This window comes from Serinus canaria, chromosome 17 (genome assembly GCF_022539315.1).
Source record: "Serinus canaria isolate serCan28SL12 chromosome 17, serCan2020, whole genome shotgun sequence".
Lineage (NCBI taxonomy): Eukaryota > Metazoa > Chordata > Aves > Passeriformes > Fringillidae > Serinus > Serinus canaria.
The window spans coordinates 10621241-10647983 of NC_066330.1; the positions used below are offsets into that span (position 1 = coordinate 10621241).

Sequence of the window (26743 nt, forward strand, 5' to 3'; positions counted from 1 at the left end):
GTGATCATGTCCCAGCGTAAGGGAGTGCAATATATTGACTCTTTGGCTGAAAAAGAGAAAATTCTGGTGGCTGTGTCAGAGCCTTCTCCAATGGCCCAGGCTGTACAACAGAGGAATCCTTGCTATTGACAGATGCTCCATTCCTGCCAAGATGAAACCTGTGCAGGACATCCCAGCAGGAGAGCAGTATCAAAGCTTCCCAAAGAGGTTGTAGCAATCAGCCTCTTGTGCTTTGCTGCAGACAAGGGTGACTTTCAGTATCGGTTGTACAGGTTTGGCAGGAAGATAACACTGTGATGAAGTGGTAGAAAAACAAGAGATGCAAGTGGTTAACCTTCCTCTGCTCATCAACTCATGGTGTGTGTTTTCACTTCTGAATTGCCTCTTACTAGAATAACTCCTGTCACTCAGAGCCAGCAGCACAGTCAGAGTCACAGTGTAGCTGCAATAGTTGCTGACAGCTCTGAAAAGACATGAAAAGGAGTTGCTCACTTTCTCTTTCTTTAAAATGAGACTCTGGACTTGCTTCAAGTGGTTGACTGAAATTTGTGTGGTTGTGCTTTTCACTGTATCTTGGGAAAGGCAGGGGCCTCTCCTTCTCAACGTCCCGCAAACCCCAATCCCTCTGCTGTTAAATGTCTGCTATTTGGGAAACATCCTTTAGATGATGCCACAGATGTGTCTCTTGGTGTTGTTACAGACCATATCAAGGCCTGTCCAAGTACAAACCCGAAAAATTTAACTGCAGAGTGCTCAGTAAGCTCATCTTCAGGCTCCTGGGGAGATTCAACGTTGATTCAGGTATGGGATATTACAACATATTGTGGAGTTATCTCAGTAATAAAGAACAAAGTCAATTTGTCTTCTTCCATGCTCATCAAGGAATCTTTGCTTTCATTTATCCTGGGGAATTCCAGGGTTTAATTAATGACATTGAAAAAACAAAGCTGGCAAGTTATGGGAATTATCACTTTGTGCTGTCAAAGAATGAAGTGCTGGTGACTAATAGACTGCTTCTGCCATGATCTGAAATAAATCCTGACCTCAGCATGGCTCTGCATAAACACACCATGGTCAGCTCTGAGTTACAACTCCATTCCTCTCACATAAGAGGCAAGTCATTATTCTCTGGGGATCTGTTTTCTTCAGCTGTGCGTGCATCAGCTGGGAGGAGATAACCCTTGGGAAGCAGGAGCCTCACAGCCCTTTGTATTCTTTGCATAAACTAGGGTTGGTGGGGGGAATTTTAAGGCTCTTGCAAACTTTCAAGAGAAGTGGCACATTTTCCATCACTTCACCAGCAGCTTCACCAGCAGGTCTCCAACAAAATCTGCTTTCCTTTTGTTCTTAGTGGGCACTGTTGATTTTTCCTTCTCTCTGGGGCCTTGCACCAGACCCTTTTAGGTGCACCGTTAGCTTTTACCCTGCAGAGGTTCCCATCATCAACCTAAGGTATGCAATTCTCTTTTCTTGGACTGAAAAAGGTTTTCTAACCACAAATCGTGGGCTTGTTGCACTTCTTCTGCATATTAATCTTCCCATCTTCAGACTGGTGTTGAAAAGTTATCAAGATAAACCTTTCAAACCCTCACTGAAAGAGAAGTGAATATATTTAAACCCAGCACGTTCACGTGAGAGCTGAGACATATGGGAATGATTTATTTAGAAATTAAAAGCTTCCCAGGAGTTCATTAGTTTTCAGTAGTTTTCCCTCCTTGACAGTGTCGGGCATTCAGTTGGCTGTGTTGTCTTTGATGACCTGCAGAAAGAGTTGTTCCTCTTTCCGTATGAAAGCTCCACCAAGGGCATGATATAATGGTAGAGGTGAAATGATGTAACTGTTCATGTGCAAAATCCCGATAAATAGTAACTAAAGAAAAATCTAGAAGAGGAGCATGTGTTGGGCTCAGGTGCACTCCATGGGATGCAGCGTGCTTTGACTTAATGATGCTTTCCAGAAGTTGTAGCTGCTGATAATGACCAGATCTTTCTGGTCCTCCACAGCCATTCACTGGGGAGGAGATTCCTTGGGGTAAATACAGATCCCATTCCTTCCAGACAAAGGTCCTTCCAGATAAATGTCCTTCCAGCCCTTTCTCCCATGCAAACTGCAGTGTCTGCAGTGCAGGGGAAGGCCTTGCTCAAGAGGGGTGCTCACCTCTGCTGGTGTGAGAGGGGATGCGGGCACCTGGTTTGGACTTCAGCTAAAGCCAGTGCTGGGTGACTCCCACGGTTCCATACAGGACAGTAGGTGTTTATTTTTTACATCATACCATGAGCAGGAATTCACACATTGCTAAACTGTGGCTGTCAGTCTCCTTTGAAGTGCTTTGAAGAGGAAGAATACCTGCAGAGGAATTGCTGCCTTAGTGCTGGGCATACTAGAACTGAATTGGGAAATGCTAGCAGCTGGAATAATGTGCCCTTCTTTGTCTTCCCATCTCCCCCTCCCTTTTGCTGAATTTCTGAGTGTTCCTCCTCCATTCTTTAGTGAAAGCAAGTCTGACTGGGAGAGAAAATTACACAAAAAGTAAGCAGCCTGGGCAAAGCACACAGATAAAAGAAAACCTCATTTGTCTTGTTCAGAGCAGTTCCCCCAGATGGTGGTGGTGAAGCAGAGCTCACACTTGTCACCTCACCTGGGCTTGTCTGCTGCTGTGGCTGCTTTCGCTCTCCTCCTCCCTGTGACTCCCACTCACTGTGAGAGCCTGAGAGCAGCAGCAGGGAGGGAAGTGGCTTTGATGAGAAGTGCTGGGGGAGGATGGGGTTTCTGGGTATGAGAAGGCAAACTTGTATGTGACTCAGTTCTTGCAGTTCCGAATTGACTTGGAGATTTCACTGCTTGAGCTCACTCTTGCCCACTCACAGTAAATCACACTGACTGCCAAACACAGCTGAGGTATCCATCAGCAACTGAGAACACTCCTGGGAACTGCCAGCCCTAAATTTCAGAGCCAGATAGGAGGTGGCCCAATTAAAAAAAGGATCTCACACCTCAGGGGAAAAAAAAATGAAGCTGTCCTCTTAGATTAGTCTTCCTGGTTTTTTTTCAGAGCTGTATGTCAGTATTCCTGTTAAGTCCCAAACAGGGCATGGGAAGTGGGCCGAGTCCCAATAAACTGTGTGTGGATTTCATTTAATTACCCTTATTGGGGGAGGAAGAAGCTGGGCAGAAGTGGTGTGTGATTGAGGAAACTGAGGTTTATAGTCTTTCTTCACACCTGGGTCAGTGTGCTCCATCTTAACAAGCCTGTAGCTTTTCCAAGCTAATTACTTAATAGTCTTTGGAGACCCTGTGAGATAGACTTTACAAATTGCAAGTTTCAGTGAAAACAGATCTCAGAGGTTAGGGAACAGCCCTGTCCCAGGGTTGGCATGGTTGAGTGTGTTCTCTGTTGTGGCTTGGCACAGCAGGGACACCTAGAGAGCTCAGTGATGTTTTTCGTTTAAAATTCCCAAGTCTGAGGTAGAAAGGATCTGTCTCGAAGAAGTGTAACAGCCTCATCTGTTGGGTTTAGTGCCTCCGTGCCAGTGAGGGAGATCCAAGTGGAGGGACACGAGGGAAAGAGGGGTACCCAACAGCCCCGGTACCGGGGGGGCTGTGCTGGGACAGTGACAGACAAGCACCTCCGGTTCTGAGCGCTGTGAGCCAGTGTTTGCCGCGGGCTTCCCGAGGTTTTCTAACTTGAACCAGAAGGAATGTTTCCGTCGCTTGAGCACCCAGTTGTCCGTTTGGTTTAACGTGGGATTTCCGTCCGTGTGACCGTCTCCGCCCGGCTCCGCGCTGCCGGGAGCGCCGCGCTGCGGGGCAGCAGAGGGCAGGAGAGGGCTGTGCACGGCCACATCTGCACAGGTGAGCCACAGCTGGCTCTGCACGGCCACATCTGCACAGGTGAGCCACACTGGCCACACATCCTCAGGGCTCAAAGAACTGCCAGCCCATGTCCGGGCACTCACCAGTGAGAGCCCCAGCTGAGGTCTGGGAGCCCTCAGCAGGCAGAAGATGCTCTGTTAGAAACAAGGGAACGACTTGTACAACTTGACCGGAATGCCTTCGGAGGGAGGGCAGGAGGTTATTCCCACTCCTGACTTCCATGGTGATTTTCCTCCAGAGTGTTTTAACTCAGTTGTTAAATAGTAGCACAGCTCTCCATTCTGTTGTCTCTCCCAGCCTGGCTCCAGAACAGAGGGGCTCCAGCTCTTGGAGCAGCTCCATGGCCTCCTCTGGACCCATTCCAACAGGAGCTGGGACCCAGGGCTGGAGCAGCTCTGCAGGTGGGGTCTCCCCAGAGCACAGGGGCAGAATCCCCCCTTCCCTGCTGTCCACGCTGGGGATCTGCCCAGGGCAGAGGATTCAGGGCTGTGGCAGGTCAGCTCTGAACCACAGCACCCCCAGGTCCTTCTCCCAGGGCTGCTCTCAGTCTGTTCTCTGACCAACCTCTCTATGTGTTTTTGATTCATCTTTCTCTGTTTTTCTGGTTTGTTTTTTTTTTTTTTTTGTTTTTTTTTTTTTTTTTAATAAAATATAGAAACCCAGATTCAAACTCAGTTCCTTTGCTCCATCAGAATAAAATATATCACCAGCACCTTTAAACATGTTTCCAGTCCATCCACTTTCCTCTGTCTTTTCCACAAACATTCAACTCCCCCAGTTCTGCCAGAGCCTGTGCTTTGGACATTTCCTTTAGAAGCTCAAAGAAAAAGCTGTTCAGTGGATTTTTTGGATGGCCTGGAAGGGTCATGTCATGGTTCTTTCTGAAGAGCTTTGAAAACTTTAAGTTAGGTGGTGGTGTTACTAATTTTTACTTTGATCTTACATTCTTTAGAGAGTGTTTCTTTCCTTGGGCTGATGATTTTTCCTCCAGATATTGGGACAATACCCAGAGGAAAGATCACCATATTTACTGGTGCAATATCCTGCATGATAATTGCAGTGATTTCCTGGGATGCTTTGAGGGGAAGGATTTGTTGCCACGCTGTGGAAGATTAACTTACAAATAACAGCTTTAAGCCTTTCTGTTTGAGATGGAAACGTTCACATTCTGAGGTGATGTTTCAGGGCACTCTGAGGAGCTGCTGTAACCAGTGGGACATCAATCCACACCCCTCTGATCAGAGGCTCTGGTATCCAGAGATCACTCTTTGTTCTCCTGGGGTTTAGTCCTCGGCCATGCCCTGTGTGGGGCACACAAAGGGATGAGGAATCAGCTTCTCCCTGTGGGTGCTAATTCAAGGGAAGCTACAGAGAATTTCACGTTCCTGTTCTCTGTGACTGTTTGGGACTGCTGGCCCTGCTGCCTCTGGCTCCCAGTGAGATGGTTTTGGCCCCATCTGAAAGGCCAAGGAAGGCTTTGGTGAAGCCTTTCCCCTGTACAGGCAGCCCAGCATCCAGCAGGAACTGACAGATACCTATGCTAATGCCACTTTGTCTTTTATCTTCAGCCTTTATCTCTCCTTGCACTGGATTTCAAAACAAGGTGCTATGTGAAGATCTTGGGTTTTGCAGTTGTAATGAGCCATATCTAATGAAGATGACAGCAGTAAAAATAATAACAACTGTGGCTTGCTAGCTCAGCAAAGCAGCGTTCCCCACCCTCTTTGTGTGGATGTGGAGCCTCTTTCATGGATCTGTGTTTTATCGGATAAACTTCAGCCACAAGTTTACATCCTGAGTGAGCTGTTCACAACTGCTTGAATGAATTAACAACACAGGTCCAATTAAACCCGAAAGAATGCAGCCTCTAGAGACTGAGGTGGTGCCCATGTGAGGATGCTGCCTAATTAAAGGTGTGAAATCATTGACTATGGAGCATATTGAACCAGAGAGTGGATCTTATCGCTCTGGGGTGGTGGAAGCAGAGATATCAGACCCAAGAATTAGCATTGCTAATCACGTATGAAAGTGTAAATAACAGTTTATAGTTGAGATAAGCTGACAGTGTGTGAGTCTGTCCCTCATTGTTCCAAATGTGAGGGCATCCTGTCTTCCACAAACCCAGTCTGACACTGAGGAAGAAAAAGTGTAACGTCTAGACAGTAAAACTTCCAGGAAATGCTGTGTACTTAAATGTCTTTTTCCTTCTTTCAGCCCTCTGCCCTAACGTCATAAATCAGCGGCACTTGAGAACCCTGAATTACCTCTTTTACAAAAGATTTGTTGAGGTATGTGCCGTGTTGTGCATGGGGAATGAGGATTTTGGTTACATTTACATTTTTAATTACTTTTTAAAATAACTTAATTGAGATAATCAAAATATATTAATAGTTTATGATCAAGTTTTTTTTACAAGTTCTGCTCCTAAGCCCTCCCAATCCATCAGGGAAGCCTCTGATGTGTCTTTGCTGCCTGCCAAACCCACTGCCAGAGGAGCTGGGGAGCATGGAGCACTTCAGCCTCCTGCATCTCAGAGCTTTAATGTTGGATGATATCACTGTAGGGAGCTTGGTCATACACAGAGGGAGCAGAGAGTATTTCTCCAGGTGTATTTTTTTAGCAGAGGGAATGGATTCATGATCTAGTGTTCTGCTCTCTCTGGCCTTCCACTTCCTTTGTTTTGGAGAATTTGCTTGCTTTAAAGTATCCAAGCTGGCCAGTTATTTCCATTAAGGTACATTTGGCAGCTGTTTCTGGACACAGTCCCTTCTTCTGAGAGCTCTTTGGTGCTCTCTGTTTACCATTCTCAGCTGTGTCTGAGCTCTGGTTAAATGTCTCCTTTATCTCACTAATATTTAAATTGCATGCTTGGATATCTCAAAGCTGTTTTCTTTGAGGCTTTTGCTCCCTGTTTGCTCTTGTATCTTTCCATAAAAGTGACACCTACACTCCTTGTTTCCTCTGCCAGCTCTCTGGTGAGACTCATGGTGGGTCTCATGCAGTTCCTGGCAGAGTGGAAAGCAGGTCCCTTCCTGAGTTTCTCCCCAAGTTTGGCTCTGAACTGCATTAGAATGGGAATATTAACTTATCAGTTTCCTTTCCCAGACCTCACAATTCCAGAGGATTTTTCATGATCTGACTGTTGAGAAAATTTGTATTTTTATATTCTGAAGGCTCAGCCTTGCAGATGACCCCTGACATCCCTCCCTTGGGGATTGCTCCCCATGGCTGCCTGGAGAGATGAGTCTGGGCACAAACTGCATAGGAATTTTTATGTTTCATGTGCTGTGGTGTAAGAGTTCCCTCATCCAAGCTGTGTTCTGCCGTGCCTCAGCTGGAGACACTGAGGACCTGAGATGTCCTGTGTGTCCAGGTTGCATTCCTTGATCACAGGTGATGCCAGTGGGGACAATGAGGTATTCATTTCTAGTTTGCTGTATGGAACATCCTCCCTTTCCTATGATGGCTCAGCAGTGATTTTGTCTTTTCAGAAAACCATGACTGAGGAGAACTGGGCAGACCACATTCAGGTGAGTGTGGATTTCACAGGGTTGTTTGCTTGGAGGTTATTTGAAGATGTTTTAGCATATCCAGCTCTGGATGTTGTAGTCCTGCTATCACAGTTCTGCACTTTCTCAGCACTTTAAAAGCAAATTGTAAATGCAGGGAAGGGCAAGGGAGAACATTTGTATTTTAACTTCTTTTACATCTTTGAGAATGCTTTCTTTTGGCTGGAGCCAAGCCAGAACATTTGGAAAAAGCTCTCATGGATGCACAGGGTGGGATTGTTGGGGTGTCCATGCAGGGCCAGGAGTTGCACTGGATGATCCTTGTGGGTCCCTTTCAGCTTAGGATATTCCATGGCTCTGTGATTCTCTGATTTAGATAAGATTATCAAATACATTCTTTTACTTTCCTGCACTTGTAAGTGAGCACTACAAGTATTTACATTGGTCAATGACAAGGAAGGGGGAAAGGAGGCTATACCTCAGCAGCTAGCAAGGTGTGTGAGGAAACTGGGATTAATGTTTGATTCCCTTTGCATGCTCTGACCACTTTCAACAGGTGACTAATGTTGTGACCTCTCTGTCTTGTGCTACAGGATACAAGTAATTTTAACAGCACAAGGAGAAGGGAGCAGGGTGGGTTTTTCTTGGTGTATAAACCAGCAAGTTCAGGCAATCATGGTATTATTTGTTTTGTTTTTATTTTTTTAATAGAAATTTCTTATGTATGTATCAAAATTGTTGCTTTTGCTGGGTCTTCTGTACTAGCTATTCTCGTTTCATGCAAGAAAGAGCTTATACTTATGTGAAAATAAATACTTGTACACACACTCACATGCGTATTCCGTATTAACAATCTAATGAAGTAGTTATCCCATAAGAGACTTAGTTTCGTGTTTTAAGAGTAAGCATAAAGCTCACTAGTCCTGGTGAAATCGGATTTTCATCATTTCTTGTTCCTGGTATTTCTATCTATATGAGACATTACTTTAAAATTCACTGACCTGATCCTACAATAAATACAAATGTGACAATGAAACACCATGAAATTCCATAGTGATAAACCAGGAGTGGTTATTTATGTGTCCCTGATTTCCCTATGGAATTGCAGCCCCGTGGTGAGTGTTTGCTTCTGTTCTGTGACTCCTCTCAGGTTGAATTCTGCAGCCATTAGGGATTTCTGAAAGTCCATCTGAAGGGTCAGCATGGGCTCTGCGTGGTAACAGGCCAGGCTGATGATCTGAGGGCTCAGTCACACCAGCAAAGCAAGAGGACTGTTGGGCTCTTCCATGCAGCTCCAGGGACTGGGCACTCTGATCCTTGTGTGTCTCTTCCACTCAGGAGATTCCATGATTCTCTCATGGGGATGTGCTTTGGGGTGTGTGGGGAGGGGGTCTCTTTGTATGGTGGAGTGTGGGATAAAGCTCCCGAGTCTCCCACTCTGGAGACAGGAGGCTCAGGATATCTCTGGGAAGTGCATGTGTAGTGCCTGGTAAGCCCTGAGAGCACAGAGCTGCACTGGGCCAGAGAGTTGTCTTGCTTTCCAAAGGATTGCAAACTCTGTATTTCCAGTTTGTTGCTAACTGGTGTATTTTTCACAACTGTGTAATTATCAGCCGAGTGGTGCTGAAACTTGCCTGTTATTTAGCCTGACTTGGTGCTATCAGAGATCCCTGTCTCTGGCATCAGTTGAAAGTGATGGGAATCTGTACCTGTGCATCTGCAGGAAGCTAAAATAACAACCTGTACAGGCTGGGGGCTGCTGCTGTCAGGAAAAGGAGGGAATAAAGGAAGGATCTTTGAGCAAGTTTTGGTTTTCAGTGCAAAAGCTAACACTGTCCAGGACTTTATTTGTTTTGAAAGGTTGGGCTTTACCGGAGGGAATGGCTCAAAGTTCACTCAGAGCTTCATAGAATCACAGGATCCCAGACTGGTTTGGGTTGGGAGGAACCTAAAAGCCCATCCAGTGCCACACCTGCCATGACAGTGACACCTTCCACTGTCCCAGCCTGCTCCAAGCCCCAGTGTCCAGCTTGGCCTTGGGCACTGCCAGAGACTGAGGGGCAGCCACAGCTGCTCTGGGCAGCAGCTTCACAAAAGGTTAGAGCTTCACCTGTGACCTGACATGTTTGACCAAAAAATTCCTTAGGCTCCTTGTGGAGCTGAGGAGCCCTCACATTTGTGTGTGTGTCCCATCCCTGTTTTCACCTGAGGCTCACATAAAGTTTGGATCTCCCAGGCTTTGCCTGGTCAGGCACTGTTAAGGACTGGAGGCAGAGGATGACTGGAGACACAATGTGACCTCTGGTCACCTGGAGGAATAAAAAACCCCCAAAAGACTCCACAATGACAGACTCTCAGACTTATTGGATCATTTTGGATGCTTTTTTCAATTTGCAGTTCAAAGAGATTCATGGAATTTTTTTCAGTTTCAGTTTTTTTTCAAATTCTTTGCTGCAGCCATAAAAAAAGACATAAATTATATTGATATGACTATCTCTAGTGATTATATAGGTAAAGATATCAGGATTTATAGAGATACCAGGAACTCTAGTGAAGATGGGACTGTCCTTGCTTGGAGCTTGCCATTGCAGGCCAGTGACTGGGATTTTCTTTTGCTCACCCTGAGCAGTACAAGTACAGAGTTTTTCCTGTTTCTGCTCTGCGTAATGAATCCCAGGTGTGATCCTGACTGCTCCTATAAACAGCAGAAACTCGGGAGTTAATTGTGGGGCCAATAAAACCTGTTTCCAGCCCTGTGGCAAACTGGTTTAGCCCCCTCTGCCTACCAGCACTCAGTGGCTAAGCCAATGTCCAGGCAAGGATGGCAGAGGAGGCAGGAGGGGAAGGAGAAGGATCCAAACCTCTTCATACCTGAAGAAGGTTGACCTCATCCCCACTGGCTGCTGCAGGCCTGGTCAACCAGGAGAACTGGCCCTTGCAGCCCCTTCTCCAAGAGGAGATGCCTGGAGGGCAGAGTCAGGAGGGAAGAGACTCTCTGTGCCCAGTGCCAGCTGCTTGCTCTTCATTCCATTCCCAAGGGATCCTGGGCTGCTGGAACACAGGGAGTGCCTGTCCCCACAAGAAGGGGAACATGGGGAGGATATTGGTAGACAGGCAGGGAAAAAGAGGTAGGGCAAGTCTGCTTTCTGTGTACCCTTGTGGTGCCACTTTGGCATGCTTTGTGTTTGTCTTGGCCTGGTCCTGCCAGCGACTGCTGGCCAGCAGCAAGAGGCGTTGTGGTGGGCAGAATGTCCCCTGGACATTCTGTAGGACAGAATCACTAAAAAACATGGAAGGAGTTTCTCCATGGAAGGAGCTTCTCCATGGAAGGAGTTTTTCCGTGCCAGGCTTTCACATGGAACTGTGATATCAATGAGAAGCACGGTAGGGGAGTGACTCTGGTGGCAGGTGTCACCTCTAGCAGGGTTTAGGTGTCAGACTCTGTCTGAGACACTTGCAGGAGGTTGGCAGCATGACAAGGGCCCTGCTGAGGAACACTTCTGTCTCAGACGCAGCTGGAGCACCAGGACATCTCAAATAGCACCAGACACATGCATTTTGGTGGCCTGAAATGTCCCAGATTGACAGAGAACTTGGGTGTAGGATGGTTCTGCTGCCCTGCTCTCAGTGCTGTTTTCTCACTGGTGTTTTGGGGGTCTTGCAGTTAGACCCTTCTAGACTCAGCTGGGCTAGTCAGTGCCAGATCAGTTTAAAACGTTATCTCAAGAAGTTATACCAAGAAATCTCTGTGTTTGTTTGGCCTTTCCTGCGATGAAACTTTTTCTCCTGTGGAGCAGAATTGGGTGGCACTGCCCAGCACTGCAGCTCTTGCTGGGGACAGTGACTGGAAGCAGCAGTGGGCAGGGTTCAGACCCGCTGGTTTATTTTAGACTGTCAGTGTTATCACCACTGTAAGGTGTCCAGGAGAGGGAGTGGGTAGAAGTGGGATTTTCACTTCTATTGACCTTAAGCCAAGGGGCTTTTTGCTGCATCATCCCAAACTGTTTTGTGCTAGTGCTTGCACAGGGAAACTATCCCTTAACTTCACAAAATTAAACATCTGAAACTCTTCCAAATCTGGTGCTCAGAGAAGCACTGCTGTTTGGAAACATGTCATTTGTTCTGGAAGTGCTCCTGGGGAGCAGGGGCCTTTTGTTCAGGATGAGAGGAAACAGCCTCAAAATGCACCAGAGAATGTCCAGATTAAATATTAGGGGAAAAAAAAATCATGGAAAGGGCTGTAAAGCACTCAAATGGGCTGCCCAGGGAAATGATGGGGTGGAACCATCCCTGGAAGTGTTCAAAAAATGTGTGGATGTGGCACTTGGGGATGTGGCTTGGTGGTGAATGTGGTTGGTACTGGGTTAATGGTTGGACTTGATGATCTTAGAGGACTTTTTCTACCTTAATCATTCCATGGTTCTCTGATTCTGCATGGACTGAGACCACTCTGACCTTGGTGTGTGCTTTGAGAGGAGGGTGCAGGGATGCACGTCCCAGAAAAGTGCCCTCATTTTCCTCAGGCCCCTATCCTGCAGCTCCTCAGTCTCTTCTGGGCTTGTGAGGATGCAGAGATGGGCTCTGGGGGCAGCTGTTTCCCGTGCTCTGCGCAGGGAGAGCCTGCAGCTGATCTCTGTCCTCCTCCAGCTGGGACAGTGAGGTAACTTATTTATTTTAAAATTTCTGACCATGAAAATCAAGCACTGTGCCAGCTCCTTTTCTGGGTGAGTAGGGGTCAGATGCTGGTAATCCCTAGGAAATGCAGAACTCCAGTTCCACTACAGTTCAAGGGTTGTTATGCTGCTTACAGAAAATATTCAGAAATCTACCCTTCCTTCTGTGTAATACATTGGAAAAAACATTGACAATTCCTGGTACTTAAAAGATGTAAATTACCTTACACTGCAGCAAGGAGTTTATGTAATCTTATTTATTTGATAAATTAATTTCTAAATGGCAGTAGGTGATGCCAAGATTCTTTCTGTACAGAACCATTTTGACTTCAATTAAAACCCAGCTACCTCTGGAATAAAATGTAAAAGCTGCTACACTCAAGGAGGGAATTTTTAAAGGGATTTTAAAGGGTAGAATGCCATTTATTTTTTGAAAGGTTTTTTTTTGGCCGGAACACCTGGCCAGAACTCCTGCTCTGGGGAGTCTTGAATAAGGACAAAGAGTCAAAAAGACCACTTTGTAAATACCTATATCCACTGTTCTTCCCTGGAACCCATGAGTTGAGGGAAACTTTTCAATTGGTTTGAGTACAGCAACATCTCTGCAGTGTGAGGAACTGAGTATCCACAGGGAATGAAGCAGTGTGTGCTGTGCAGATGGGAACGATGCTCTGGAGGTGATTAATAAGTGACATGTCTCTCAGTATAAGGCTGCATAAAAAATCCTCTTTCCCTCTGGTTGGAGTGAAGTGTTTATTCAGGGATGGGATGGCTTTCATCACTCCAACGTCAAGCCCAGACTGGCTCTTTTCCTGGAGGGTAGAAACCCAAACGAGTTTAACCAGCCAATGTGTGGAGTCCCCTGTTAGTACTTATGGACTTCTTTAGCAGGAAATCAAACCAGTGGATGATTGTTTTGTTCCTTCTGGCCTTAGAAGTCTCAGGGAGGAATCATCAGCTGAAATAAATGTTCATGGTCCCACCTGTGGTGCTGCACGTGGTGCTTGTGCCAAGGTGCTGAGCCACTGGAGCCCAGCAGCCCCCAGCATGGGGGTGGGTGGGAATATGCAGGAGCTGCTCCTGGTCTGCTTTTGCCTGCAATCTGCCAGTTCAACCATCTCCAAAAGAATTACATTTATCTTTCCACATCTTTAAGCAGCTCCCTAGCAGCTGCCATTGCAGAAAAGAGAAAGTTTGATTTTTCTTTCCCTTTTCCCCTTTGCAGAACAGCTGGTGTTTACACCTGGGCTAGTGACAGGTTCCAGGTCTGCTGTCTCTCTCGGGAAGTCAGGACTGGGGGAATTGCTTTGTTTTGGGTCAGAACTGGCAGTCTTTCTTCCCCCAGTGTCCACTTGTAGCTCCCATTTTTCCTTCTATTCCTCTCCCTGCATTTTGTCCCCTGTTCAGGGACTGGCAGGAGCTCAGTGGGGGTGACAGTGCTTTGACACTCATTCTGCTTTCTCCCTGTGCCATTTTCTTTGGATTCACTATTCTTGTTGGAGGTCTCTGGGGAGAGCACACAGCCACAATGTGGTTTAAAGGGAATAGTAAACCATGGACAAACTGGAGTTTGTAGTAGTAGGAAAAGCGGGAGGCAAAATATCGATCTCCTTCAATTTTTCAGGTCAGTTTGTCATGGGGTCATATATTGATTGGAAGCTGAAATAACACCAGTTACGGGAAAGCAAAAGGATGACTGATGGGGCTGGTGCAGAGAACAGGCATGTCTGTGACCATCTCAGGAGCAGCATCCCGTAATTCCAAGAGCTGGACTCAATGATCCTTGTGGTTCACTTCCAGCTCAGGATATTTTGATTCCATGACCGTGATTCAGTTCTGCAGCTGTGTTCTGCTCTTGGGAGAGAGCAGGCAAATGTGCACCTGTACTAATGAGGTTTGGGCTAAAAGAAATGGGAACTTTGCATTGAACAAACCCCCAGCTGCTGTGGGAGAAGCACACAGGAAAAGCCAAACATGCTGCGCATTCTGTGCCCCCCCAGCTAAGTAAGGAAGAGTCTGTCAAAGGATGACGTGTACAGTTAAATGTAAACACTTCCAACTACTTCCTGCATGGCTTAGGCTGTGTTAATTCTCTGTAAGACCTGGAGGGCTGGTGTGTCTACTGTAATTGTAGAAATTTTATTTATAACAAATCCAGCCATTGCTAGATAAATAAATTGTGGTTAAACACAAAGATGCTGATGAATTCTAGTGTAATATTACAGCAGGTACAAAGAAGCCAAGAAAAACTGCCATAATTTGCTGTCCAATCTACCAAATTGTCAAAAATGTCCAAATAATTCTAAAAATCAGCTAAAATTTCTCTGGAGTGATGTAAGATGTGTTTGTTTAATAACTTTAGAAAATCAGCCCCCATTTACTGAAGTGTGGATCTACATGGCCAATCTGGGGATTGACTGAGCTGGGTGTCGATTCTGCTTCAGGGAGAGATTGGCAAGGCATTCTTGGAAAGTTTAGGACTTCAGTCTTAAAGGTGATGGCCAAAAAGCCTTAATGTGGAAACTAATTAAGTACTGGAGAGTGAAGAGAGGAAACTGGAGAGAACACACTGGGGAGGAAAAATCTCCTTTAAATTGTTTTGGTGTGTTAGAGATACATTCTGACCTTAGCCCCCTGCCACCAGCCAGGGCCAGTGTGCTGCTAAGCACTGTAATTACATTTCTGTCACTAGCAGGCATTCACTCAGCAGCACAGCTTCATCAGAAGGAGATTTGGTATGGTATAAAAAAGAGCTAATTGGTTTATGGCTGTAGGTTGAGAGGTCAGGGTTAGATTAAGGAGTTAAGAGCCTCAGTGAGCTGTTCAACTCCACTGGGGTGTGCTGGGGGAGGTTTAGTTCTGCCAAGTGGGAAAAGCATCCTAGGAGTACAAAACTATACAGGAATGATGATCATGTAAAACCTTATAGGAATGTGTGGTACCTATCAGGTCCTTAAAATCAACATCAGGAGTGGTGTCCAGGATACCTGGACTGCAAACTGTAGCAAATACAGGGTAGAAATCACAGAATCCCACACTGGTTTGAGTTAGAAGGGACTGTAAAAATTATCTTGTTCAAACCTCCTTGTCATGGGCAGGGATACCTTCCCACTAGCCCAGTCCAACCTGGCCTTGTATACTTCCAGGGATCCAGTGGCAGCACAGGGAAGAATTTCTCCCTAATATCTAATAAAAATCTTCCTTCTGTCAGTTTAAAACTGTTCCCCCTCACCATCTCACCGCCTCTGTATAAAGTCATCCTGTCTTTTCTATAAGCTCCCTTCGGGTACCAAAGGGCCATAACAAGGTCTCCCTAGAGCCTTCTCTTCTCCCACCTAAACAACCCCAGCTCCTGTTTGTATTCCACAGAGTAAAAATGAGGTCAGGCTCACTTCAAACAGGCAACTCCTCATATTCCTTTTGCTCCAGGACCAAGGGAGCCCTGTCAAGAGCCCTGACATCGGCCTGTGCAGCCAAATAGGGAAAGGCAGGGGGGAAGATGGGACATGGAGCTTGCCTGTTTCCCAGGGTAGCACAGAAGGAGGGGATGGATTCACTGATAAAAACCAAAGCAGACAAGGGCTCTGCATGTACTCTGTTTGCAGTTGGGAGCCAGTTCTTACCTGCAGCTCCATGGCAGGAGCCCCACGATGCCCTCACCCCGCAGGAGCTGCTGTGAGCTGGGGCTGTACAGGTGTGGGGGCTCTGTTTGCCCAGTATCACTAATTTTTCAGCCTTCACAAACACACAGACCCTTCTCTGTCCTTCTTACCCAGCCAGCAGTAAAACAATCCAGCCATTCAATAATCATCCCAGATTATTTAAACCCTTCTGTAATCGATCGGCCCCTGTCTGAGTGCTCACTGATAGATATTGGCTTCTAAAGCTTGTGCAAATCAGCTGCCTTGCACACAGATAATCAGGCTGCTGGCAATTGATAGTTTGGCTGTATTCTACTTTTAGGCAAGATTAGTTCCCCAGTTCCCTGCCAAGAAGAGAACCACATAAACAGAGGATTGTTTGGAAACAAAAAAGTTCCTCTTGACGGAGAAATCATGTAAATGGGAAGAAACAGGAAACTAATCTTCCCTTGTTCACTCTGAAAGAATGCATATCTCTGAGGAATGTTGTAATTATGGATTTAGGAAATCAGTCCAATTTGCCAGGGTGTGAATTTCAGAGTTCATTCAGTCAACCCTCTTAAGCATTTCTCCTTCAGAAAAAAACCCACCAGGAGCTAAAGTGTAGCAAAAGAGATTAAAGTAGAGAAAAACTGACCACCAAGCTTTGCTTTTGGTAAAGATCTTGCACAGATACTGATTATTGCTTTGGCTTTGAGCCAGGGAGGTTTGGGCATGGCAAAACAGAAATCAGTGGTAACCTGTGTTTGTCCCGTGGGCATCTCTTTTCCATACACTAATGATGGGAAGAGTTTGTGCTCCTGAGCGAGTATTTCCATTGTCAGGATTTTTGCTTATTTACTTTGAAGGCTTTCCTAAATAGAAAAGAGGAGACTTTTTTCCTAAAAGGAGTCTATGTATTCTCATGATGTATGTGACTGGGTATGGGAACACTTACTGGAGTTATTGGTGGGTTAAGTGCACTCTGGATTAGCTCATCAGGGTTAATGCCAGGGCTCCAAACCAACCGAGAAGTGTTGGAGTGACCTTGCCTCATGCACATCCCAACAAGCAGGTGAGTGAACTCTGTGTTTTTTGAAAATATTCACCCTGTGAGTTCAGGTCCCAGCAGAAGCACAGAGGCAGTGGTTTCACTCCTTCACACACCTGCAGCTCTGGCAGCCCTGCAGTGACATGGAGCTGTAGGGCCCTGTTCCTATCCCCACAGTGGGCCCAGCTCTGGCAGCACATGGAATTCCTCACTCTGTGGAATTCCTGAAGACAGATTCTGTAGCACAAGTCGATGTCACACGCTGCTGCTAAGCTGGAATTTGGAATGCTCAGACTGGATATGCACCCTTCAGGCAGCCCCAGAGCTTAGCAGAGAGCTGTATTTTCCTTGTGCAAGCTTCTGTGCTCCAGGATACAAACTAGAGGAGAGTTCTGGCATGGTGACTTCTGTAGAACATATGTGGAAGTGCCTAGATTGTAAAAACTTTCTGAGGCTGGAAAGCCCAGAGAAACGATGCTTGGTGACAGTAGGCTCAGGCTCAGTGACCCCCAGCAGCAGCGCAGGTCACCCAGTACACAATGGGAGCCTCCACTTCCTTAAACTGGAGAGCAGGATTTGCCATTGGTCCCATGACACTTCATTCGTGTTTTTGTGTGTGTGTGTGTGTGTGTGTGTGTGTGTGACACGATAACAAAAGGCAGGGAGATAAATGCTACTTCAAAATACACTGGGAAGATAAGGGTTGCCAGTTTGTCTTCAATGCACGGTGTCATTGGGCTTAGACAAAGCATCTACTGTGATAAGTAACACAGTACTCTGCTCTAAAAGAGTTTGGCCAATTTCCTCATCCTCATTCATCTTCAATCTTGCCAAGTGCTGGAGTGCTCCCAGGAAATATCTCTAGCCTGCCATCGTGGGACCGAGGTGTGAGAAACCTGGAAGCATATCAAAAATCTGTGGCTTCTGTATTCAGACCAAGTCCTTGGTCCTTTGCTGATCCCTAGGATGAATAATATTCAACAGCTCTGGGGCCAGGGTTAGGTTGGAATTCAGAAGGTGCCTCTGCAATGGTTGTGAGAAAGAGATTTTGGAAAGAAGCATGGACTCTCAGGACAGAGTTCACACAGAAGAGAAGGGAAAAGAAATTATATCTGAAAAAGCAAGTAGGGTAAAGTTACCTTAGTCTATTTGCTATGTAATTGTATTTTGGGGAGGGTTATGGATGTCATAAGTTACTTTTCTCTTCAAACAAAGGTTATTTAATGGGGTTAGTTGGACACTACAGCTCATTGCAGAGCTACACCTGTGCCATTCCCTGACCAGCTAAGTGGAGGGGATAACAAGTATTGCAGGTGAGTTGTGATTTTGCGTATCGGCATACCTGGAGTTGTGGGATGTAATTGAGGAAAATGAGTGGGCTAAAATAAGAGGTTATGATTTGGGAAAGTCTCCACAGTGTCAGGCTATGCTGACACTGCTGAACAAGACCAGGAATTGATCAGTGGCACCAAAGACAAGTGGCACTGCTGACTGGTCCCAGCACAGCCTCAGGCTGTCTTCCTCTTGGGATCTGTCTGAAGTCTGCAGTGACAGGAGCAATGGGACAAGATCCCTTCCCTGAAACCTTCTGTGCAGTAGCGGTGGCCAAATGGGCAGTAAGAGCTGGTTTTCTAGGACAGCATTTTCAGTCAGTGGGGAGTGGGATCCAGAATCAGGATGAGCTTTGCTATCTCACAGATGTACCATGGTGTCCTCTTTATCCAGAAGCCTGTCCTGAAGTGTCTGAGGGATTCTGTGCCAGATGGCTCCTTGGGCATATGGGAGTAATGTCCCTGTACAGTATTGCACCTTCCCTCTTAAACCTGTTAAATATCTATTGGGGAGTTTTTGGTTGGAGTTCAGGGAAAGGTTCTTCCCCCAGAGGGTGCTGGCACTGCCCAGGCTCCCCAGGGAATGGGCACGGCCCCGAGGCTGCCAGAGCTCTAGGAGCCTTTGGACAGTGCTGCCAGGGATGCCCAGGGTGGGGTTGGTGGGGGTTCTGGGCAGGGCCAGGAGTTGGACTGTCTGGTTCTTGTGAGTTCCTTCCATCTCAGGACATTCCATGGTCCCCCATTTCTGTTTGGGTTTGTGCTTTGTCCAGCCAAGAAACATTACTATCCACTACTGAAGCTACTGAAGTGAAATCTGGGAATGATCAGGCCAGATTCACTTCAGTGAAACATCCTGTTTGGAGCCTTTCATCTCTGTGGAGGGAAGAGTCCATGCCTTGTGCCTGGAGCTGCTGCCAGCAGCAGGTTCATCTGTTCTGTGGCTCTGAGAGCTGCGTGAAGGCCCACGGAGGATGTCCAACAATGTGCTGAAGAAAATGGTCTCAACCTCTTGCTCATGTTTTTTTGAATATACTCTCTCTCCAGATCTGCCTCTAAAAGCTGCATTGGTTCTTTCATTCTGCTCTGTACCTGCTCACATCTGTGGCAGCCAGAGCAGATTTTGGAGACACAATGACTTCATCTGTTGAAAATGAATTACTTCCCTCAGGGGCTGCCTGACAAAAATTTGGAAGGCATCCCAGTGCAGGAAATGTATTTGGATCTCTGTGTAGTATTGTTGAGTATGATCAGGACCATCCTGTATTCTGGGTAAATGAGATCTTGGGTGTTCTTCGCCCGGGAGGTGCTTGGGACTTGAAAGCAGCAGTTGCTGCAAGAAGCTGCCCGTCTGTGTGGGGAGGAGCCTGGGGAATGCAGGGCACTGCTAATCACACAATCAGAGCGTCATTTCAGTTTGAAATTAGCTCTTCTCAGAGCTCATCTCTGCCTTCCTGCTCAGATCAGTGCCAGCTTTGTGGGACAAGGTTGCTGTGCCCTGCCTGGTTCCACTGTCCCACTGGGCCTGTTGCAGTGCTTAGCCACTGTTGCTGTCCCATTTTTTGACTTTTTGGCCTGGCTGGAATTTCTGTGAGGATCTGAATCCATCTTGTCTATGGTCCCTCCTGATAAAACTGATTGAGGGGATTATATTCCCCTACATCCAGCCAGGACTTCCCTATGCTGAACAAGCCTTGCTCCCTCAGCCTCCCCATGTGCTTCAACCCAGTGACCATCTCATGGAATCCCAGCATGGTTTTGGTTGGAAGGGACCTTTAAAGACCCTGTGGGAATGATCTTTACCAGAGAAGCTGTGTGGTGTGACTCTTCGGGCTGCCACTTGGCCGTGGTTGTGTGAGGCACACAGGAACATGGAGCAGATGCATCCTGTCACACAATATTGTTCAGCTGCTCACCACAAACCAGCAGCTTCCTCCGGGTTGCCCAGAACAATCAGCTCCCTGTGAGGAGCCCCAGTACGGAGGCAAGCTGACTTTAAGAGTTGCCTTTGCCTTGATCCCTGCCGGTGATATCCTAAGTTAGACTCCTCTGAATTGCCTTTGGAAGAGGCACCGGCGGCCCGGAAGCCGAGTGTCCAGGTTCACAAAGCAGGAGGAGCGAGGTGGTGTGAAGGTGCCCCAGGGAGCCGCAGTGCCGCAGCTTTGTGCAGGAGGATCGGCCCCTTGCCCGCCATTGATGTGGTAATGGCTGCCGAGCTCGGGAGTGTGGCTCCGCAGTGACGCACTGATCGCTATCTGAAAACCGGGCTGCGGGGCTCTTAATGGAGCCTATTTTGCTCTTCTCCAGTTCACAGATTAGTGCCCAGTGCCTGTGAGCGAGAGAGCAGCTCCAATGATGAGAAAGCAGCATGTTCCCAGGCTCTGGCTGTGGGTGGTGGCTGTGGCCGAGTGACTGCTGCTTTCACAGGAAACCTTGCTCAGGACGGACTGGAGGGAAAGTTGGCCTCTTTTATCCAAGGGAGAGGATTTCCCCCCTCCACCCTGCCCTTCTGAGACCCCACATGGAGCACGGTGTCCAGCTCTGGGGTCTTCAGCACAAGGGCATTGACCTGTTGGAGAGTCCAGAGGAGGCCACAGAGATGGTCTGGAGCCCCTGTGCTCTGAAGCCAGGCTGGTAGAGCTGGGGGGGTCCAGCCCAAGGAAGAGAAGCTTCAGGGAAACCTTATTGTGGCCTGTTGAGACTTGAGGGGGGTTTATGGGAGAGAAGGAGAGGGACTTTACATGGGCAGACAGTGACAAGACAAGGGGAAATGTCCTTAAGCTGAAGGAGGGCAGGATTAGATTAGACATTAGGGAGAAATCCTTCCCTGTGAGGGTGGGGAGGCCCTGGCACAGGGTGCCCAGAGCAGCTGTGGCTGCCCCATGATCCCTGGAAGTGTCCAAGGCCAGGTTGAATGGGGCTTGGAGCAGTCTGTGATGGTGGAATGGCAAGGGGTTGGAACTGGATGGGCTTTAAGATCACTTCCAACCCAAACCATTTTGGGATTCCAGGATCTCTGTAGGCTCTCCAGAAGAAAAGATCCCCCTCTCCTTAGGGAGCAGGCTGTTCCCCTGGTCTGAGCTGGCTCTGAGGGTCCCAACTCCACCCTTATGCTTCAAGGAGTTCCCTTCAGTGACATCTGATGGTGACACTGCAGTATCTCCCCATGCAGCACAAATGATGGAAACTTTGAAAAAGAAACCTCGAGCACAAATACAATAAAGTTGCAGTGACAGTACCACAGTGGCATGTTCAGGGAGTGTTTAAGCACAGGTGTCTGTACCTGCCACACCACAGGGAACTCAGCAGTGCTCTCAGTGCCCTCCACTGTTGGCAGGGGTTTGTTCTTTTCAAGCCTGCCTTTCTTTTTCCCCTTTTAAAATTGCTGACTCTAAAATATTCTCCTTGACATTTTCTCTACACTAGCAGGAGGGGGTTTTGTTGGTTCTGGAAGCACTTGAAAACAAGGGAAATTGGCCAAGACATTCAAAAGTTAAATTAAAATCTGACTCTGCAAATAGCCAATGTCAGTGGTGTGAATAACGTCCTTCTTTGGGAGAAGATGTTGAGGCAAAGGGCAGAATTGTCTGGAACTGCAGCTTAACACATACAGATAAAACTGATCTAGGGTTGGATAGAGTGATTTCTAATGGAGATATTGGATATTTGGTTTCAAAATTATTGGTACCAATGGAGAAATGGTTGATGGGTTAAGGTCAGGACATTGCTGAGCTTGCCCTGCGTGGTTGGTGTGAGCTTTGTGAACCCTTGGTGGTGAGAACAGGATTTACGGGTAGGAAATCTGCAGCCATCACTGTGGAAAGCTTTAATCATGGGTTATTGTTGGTGTCAGGGGTTTTTGTGTGTTCCTATGGATTAAAGAATGTATGATATGTCTAGAATTCCAAGAGGGATGTAAACAAGTCTCATACTCTGTAGGATCTTTTCCTGCTCAGAGGTGTTGCTGATGTTGCTCAGAACACCCGTGCCAGTTTCCTCTTGAGAAGTGTTCATTTACTGACAGCAAAGCACATGAAATGTCATCCCTGGTGAAACATTGCTCTCTGCATCTGTGCCCACATCTCTGGAGCCAAAGTTTCCACATTCTTGCCTCTTGCTGAGCTGTTGCGGTGGAAGCCTTTCCCCTTTAGAGAAATGTTGGTTTTCTTCTTTTTTTCAGTAAAAAGACAAACAAAGCTATTTTCTGTTTCAGAATGCAAGATGGGATATCTCTGGAGAGATTAACCTTCTTTACAGAGTTGTTTTTTGTGGTTGAAAGAAGAAATCTGTTATCATTAAAATAATATTTAAAAAATCTGCACCTCATTATTTCCAGAAATAAAGCTGCCACAATGAGATTTATTAAGAATTTACTCAGGGTGAACTGAAGAGAGCTCCCACACCAAAGAGTTTGTGTTTTAGAAAAAAGACAGGAAGACAATAGGATGGACACAGGGGGAACAAGAAGAGGGAATTGCTCTGTAATGTTAGTAAGAAAATATGTTGGGGAAGGGCTCTGAGAAATGGCTTGGCAGATGTGCAGGAGGGTTTAACTCAGCCCCTCTTCACGTGTTCAGTGCTTGGCTGAGCTCAGTCACAGAAGGCAAAGAGGGGAGAGCGGCACAAAGGTCAGGACTGGCATGGCCAGGGGAAATGTAGAGGGCAAGAAGCATGAGCAGGAGAATGTGTCCTGTCCTTTTCCTGCCCTGCCCCTTCCCTCCTGTACCTGAGCCCCTGGGGAGCTGCTGGACCCCTGTCCTGTTCCCCCTGGCTCCTGCTGTGCCCCCAGCCCCTTGGGAACAGCAGTAAAACTGCACCACCACATATCCACGAGAAGAGTTGTGGTTTGGCATTTGGCAGAGTCTCCGGCGTGCAGACAGAGTGCTGAGGCAGCAGTTTTTGTGAGCAGGCTGCTGCTACCTGAGGTGCCAGATCCCTCCAAGCTGTTCTGAGCCTCTGCCCCCTCTACACCTCTTGGAGGGGGTCATTCTTTTTTTCTCCTTGGCTTTCTGTTTCCCTTCCTTTTTACCTTGGGGCCATCAACAAATTTGTTTCCTGATCTCTGTGTGTGCTTTGAAGACAAATTCTCACCTTTTAGTTACTGAAGGAATGTGAGGAATGAGGCCCCAGAGCCACAGCCTCCCACCCAGCTGGGAGCTGTTCCTACATGCTGGGCAGAGGGAGCAAGGTGCTGCCCTCCCTGGGAACAGGCTGGGGCCCTTGAGCAGTGTGGGTGGGCAGCGTAGGGGAGATGGCAGCGGCGTGGGCAGGGTGGGGTGGACTTCCAGTGCAGATCTGAGGATTTTACTCCTCTGAAATTCTCAATTGTAGTGCCAGTCCTAGAGCTAGAGGTCCGGGGCCACCATGTAGGGTTTCAGCTTGTTTTAGCAGTTTTCTTGACAATATTAACTTCAAGGGCATATCCATGACTAGGTCAGAGAGGAGAAGTTGCTATGTGGCTGTGGTGCCTCCAGAATGTTTGCAGCACATGTAGGCTGGCTGGGGAGGAGGGGGGGAGGCTCCTACCCCAGAGAGCTGGTGTGACCCTCAGTGTTACTGTGTTTGTATTTCCTCTTACACCTGCACCTCTCAGAGGTGGACAAGGCAGAAGAGTTCTGGTGCATCCAGCTGTCATCGACTGTCACTGCCCCTTGCAAGGGTGCTGGCTGCTGACTCCTGCCAGGGTGGGCACTGTGCCATGCTCCGGCCAGAGCTGGGGTTTGAACCACAGGCAGGGTGAGTTTGTGCTGGTGTCCCCAGGCTCTGCAGTGGGCCAAGGCACTTGCCTTCCTCCAGGGAACAGCTGAGAGCAGGGAATGTCCTAAAGTGCCCTCCCTGTTTGCAGGTGTGGACACAGGGAGTGACACAGTGACACATGAGAGTGTGTTTGTCCCAAAGCAATGATCCAGTTCTCACCTTCACAGGGACCTTGAACAGACACAGAGGGAAGAATTCCTGTATGTAATCATTGTTCACCCCAGCTGGATGTGGGACTCGAATAGCACATTTCATCCAGCTGAATTCCAGTGCAGGGTGACACCACTGCCAGCCTGGACTGACCCATGGCTGTGCCTGGTGCTGGGGGTCCCAGAGCCCCCATCTCACAGCACTGGGGGTAGGAGGCTGGAGGGTGATGTCAGCCTTTTCCTGGCTCTGAACACCACTCAGGAAAGCTTTGCTGATGTGCCCTCCCTGCCCTATGGATGACTGGCAATTCCATCCATAGTCACCTATGGATGACTGGCAGCCACAACAATCCCTGCAAATACTTCCAAAGATGGAAGAGACTCCACACCACCATCTGCCCTGGAGACAGAGGGAATGTCTATCTTAAGAAAGCCATCCCAAAAGATGTTCCAGGGTCTGGAGTCCCTCTGCTCTGGAGACAGGCTGGGAGAGCTGGGGGTGTTCACCTGGAGAAGACTTCAAGGAGACCTTTCAGTACTTAAAGGGGGCCAATAAAAAAGATGAGGACAGAGTTTTTAGCAGGACCTATTGCAACAGAACTTGAGCTGACGGTTTTGAACTGAAATAGGGGAGATTCAGACTAGATATAAGGAATAAGGTTTTTACAACGAGGGTGCCTCCTGGGAGGAGGGGATGAAAGTTGCACTGACAGTTCCCTCCTGCCCTTGCAGAGCACAGTTGGGGAGAACCGGTGGCTCCAAGGACATCTGGTGCAGTCGCTGCTCCGTCATTGCGACGCGCGCGGGGCAGCACAGTGGGCGCAGCACTGCCGGGTGCCCCCCGAGATGCTGCCTCAGGCTGTGGCTGAGGAGCTTCAGAAGCTGCACATCCAGGACAGGTAAATCTTCTGTTTGGTGCCTTTTCCATGCAGATTGCTTGTCATATAAACACTGTATATTTGCTTAAAATTGTATGCTGTGATGCAACCATGGGGACAGAGGTTTGCAAAGACTTCCTCCATATACTTGGATCACATTGTGGCCCTGCACACACTGCATTTGTTTATCATAAGCCTGGAAATGTCTGTGAAAGGGGCATTTTAAACTCATGCTGAGTACCCAGAAGCTCTGTGAGATTGCTTCATGCTGGTCAGGGTTCTTACCCTTCTTCTGCCAGATCAACAGTGCAAATATTCATCTATTTTACTGAGGTGATTGCAGATCTGTCATAGTTTTACTAGTTATTATTTTTTAATGCTGATGATTTTGGGAAGGTGTCACAGATGGGCTTGAACAGTTCATGTTCAGGGATCCTGGTTTTGTGGATCTGCTCTTTCTCCTCATGCAGATCTGCACTTGTTCAAGCACTGTGTCACCTCAAGAAATACAACAAAGATGTAATCACCCTCAAAACACCTCTCCAGAGGGTTCACAGCTCTTTTGGAGTGCAGGAAACTCTCGTCTGTCTTGGACACGCTCCTGCCTCACTCCAAAGCACTGCCAGAGCTGCCCTCCTCCTCCTCCCTTCCAAAACCACAGCAGGCACCAGTTGGGAGCCAGGAGGTTTTTCAATGAGGGATAAGTCCTCAAAACACAAAGGGGTGATTTCAGGTGTGTGGCTGAGCCACAGACTGTGCATCCAGAGATAAAACCCACCACTACACCTCTGTGCTGTGGGAATCCTGTGCTGTGGAGGGAAGGCAGGTGAGGGTGTGCTTTGCCCTGCTTGAGGAGCTGGGATGGATTAATGAACCCCTTTGTACTGCAGTTTACTCATCCAGTCATGAAACCTGTGGCTGCTATAAAGTCAGCAGAGCCATGAAACGCCATAAAACAGTCTGGCTGCCCTGTCTATTGAGTAACACAGCCACAGATTCCCAGAGGGAGGTCACACTGCACACAACAAGGTGGCACCAGCATATAAATGACATCATCTGTCTCTGGTCACACCACACAGGGCTCCTGAGCTTTGCAGGTGAGAATATTCCTGGAGACCTGAGGCTGCACACCTTCATTAAATATTTTATGCAAATATTGACTTCCCCATGCACATAAACCCACAGGAAAGAGTGTCTGTGCAGGGAGGGCTGCTACAATAATGAACCATTTCAAGTCTCTATGGGAAAGAGACTAACCGGAAATGTGTGATCTGTCCAAGGGAGCTGGATCTTTTTGATTAGTTTCTTTTCTCTGAGAAAGAGCTGAGTGTCATGGGGAAAGAGAGAGTCAGGGTGAAATAAGGGGAGTAAAACTTAACCCTCTTGCTCCAATCCAGGATTTCCTCCTGGCTTTCCATGGCTTCAAACTGTTGCATCTGATTCTGTGCAGGGTAGAAGAGGTCACAAAAGCAGATAATTATGAGGCCAGTAAGAAGAAGGACTATTACCAGCTTCCTATTCCACGGGAAAATATTCACTTTCTGCAGACATGGGAGGAGACACTGCAGTGCTGGGAGAAGGTGCTGCAGGTGAGTGTTACCTGGGATTGGCCTGGCAGGGTCATAGAGCTGGAACTACAAGTCAGGCTGAGACACAGAGTTGGATGTGGCCACTGCCATCCACTGCCTACCTCCGAAGCCAAGCACAGCTGCTCCTTTAGGCTGGTCTGGTTTGGGGAAGGTGTTAGGAATTGTGCCAGGGAAGGTTCCCGTGGGTGACGCAGGCGCTATGAGAGTTCCCTGTGTCTGTGGCAGTTTCCACAAAGAGCTGCAGGTTCTGGGGAGGAAATGTTCATGTCCTGGACAGATTCTTCAGGCTCTTCTCAAGCACAGGCAGGCTCTGGG

At 47.5% G+C, this 26743-nt stretch overlaps 1 protein-coding gene across 19 annotated transcripts in view; it reads left to right on the top strand.

The window, feature by feature from the left end:
* EXD3 (exonuclease 3'-5' domain containing 3) overlaps positions 1-26743 on the top strand; it is a 250288-nt gene that overhangs the window by 90850 nt on the left and 132695 nt on the right. For all 19 annotated transcript variants that reach the window (XR_007778955.1, XR_003945119.2, XM_030231030.2 and 16 more), the window contains 5 exons: positions 701-801; positions 6089-6162; positions 7366-7404; positions 24694-24860; positions 26290-26428. Coding sequence is in view for 17 of the 19 variants with exons in the window: in XM_030231030.2 (XP_030086890.2) it covers positions 701-801; positions 6089-6162; positions 7366-7404; positions 24694-24860; positions 26290-26428 (520 nt within the window). In the remaining 2 variants the exon portion in view is untranslated. The remainder of the gene's footprint in view (positions 1-700; positions 802-6088; positions 6163-7365; positions 7405-24693; positions 24861-26289; positions 26429-26743) is intronic.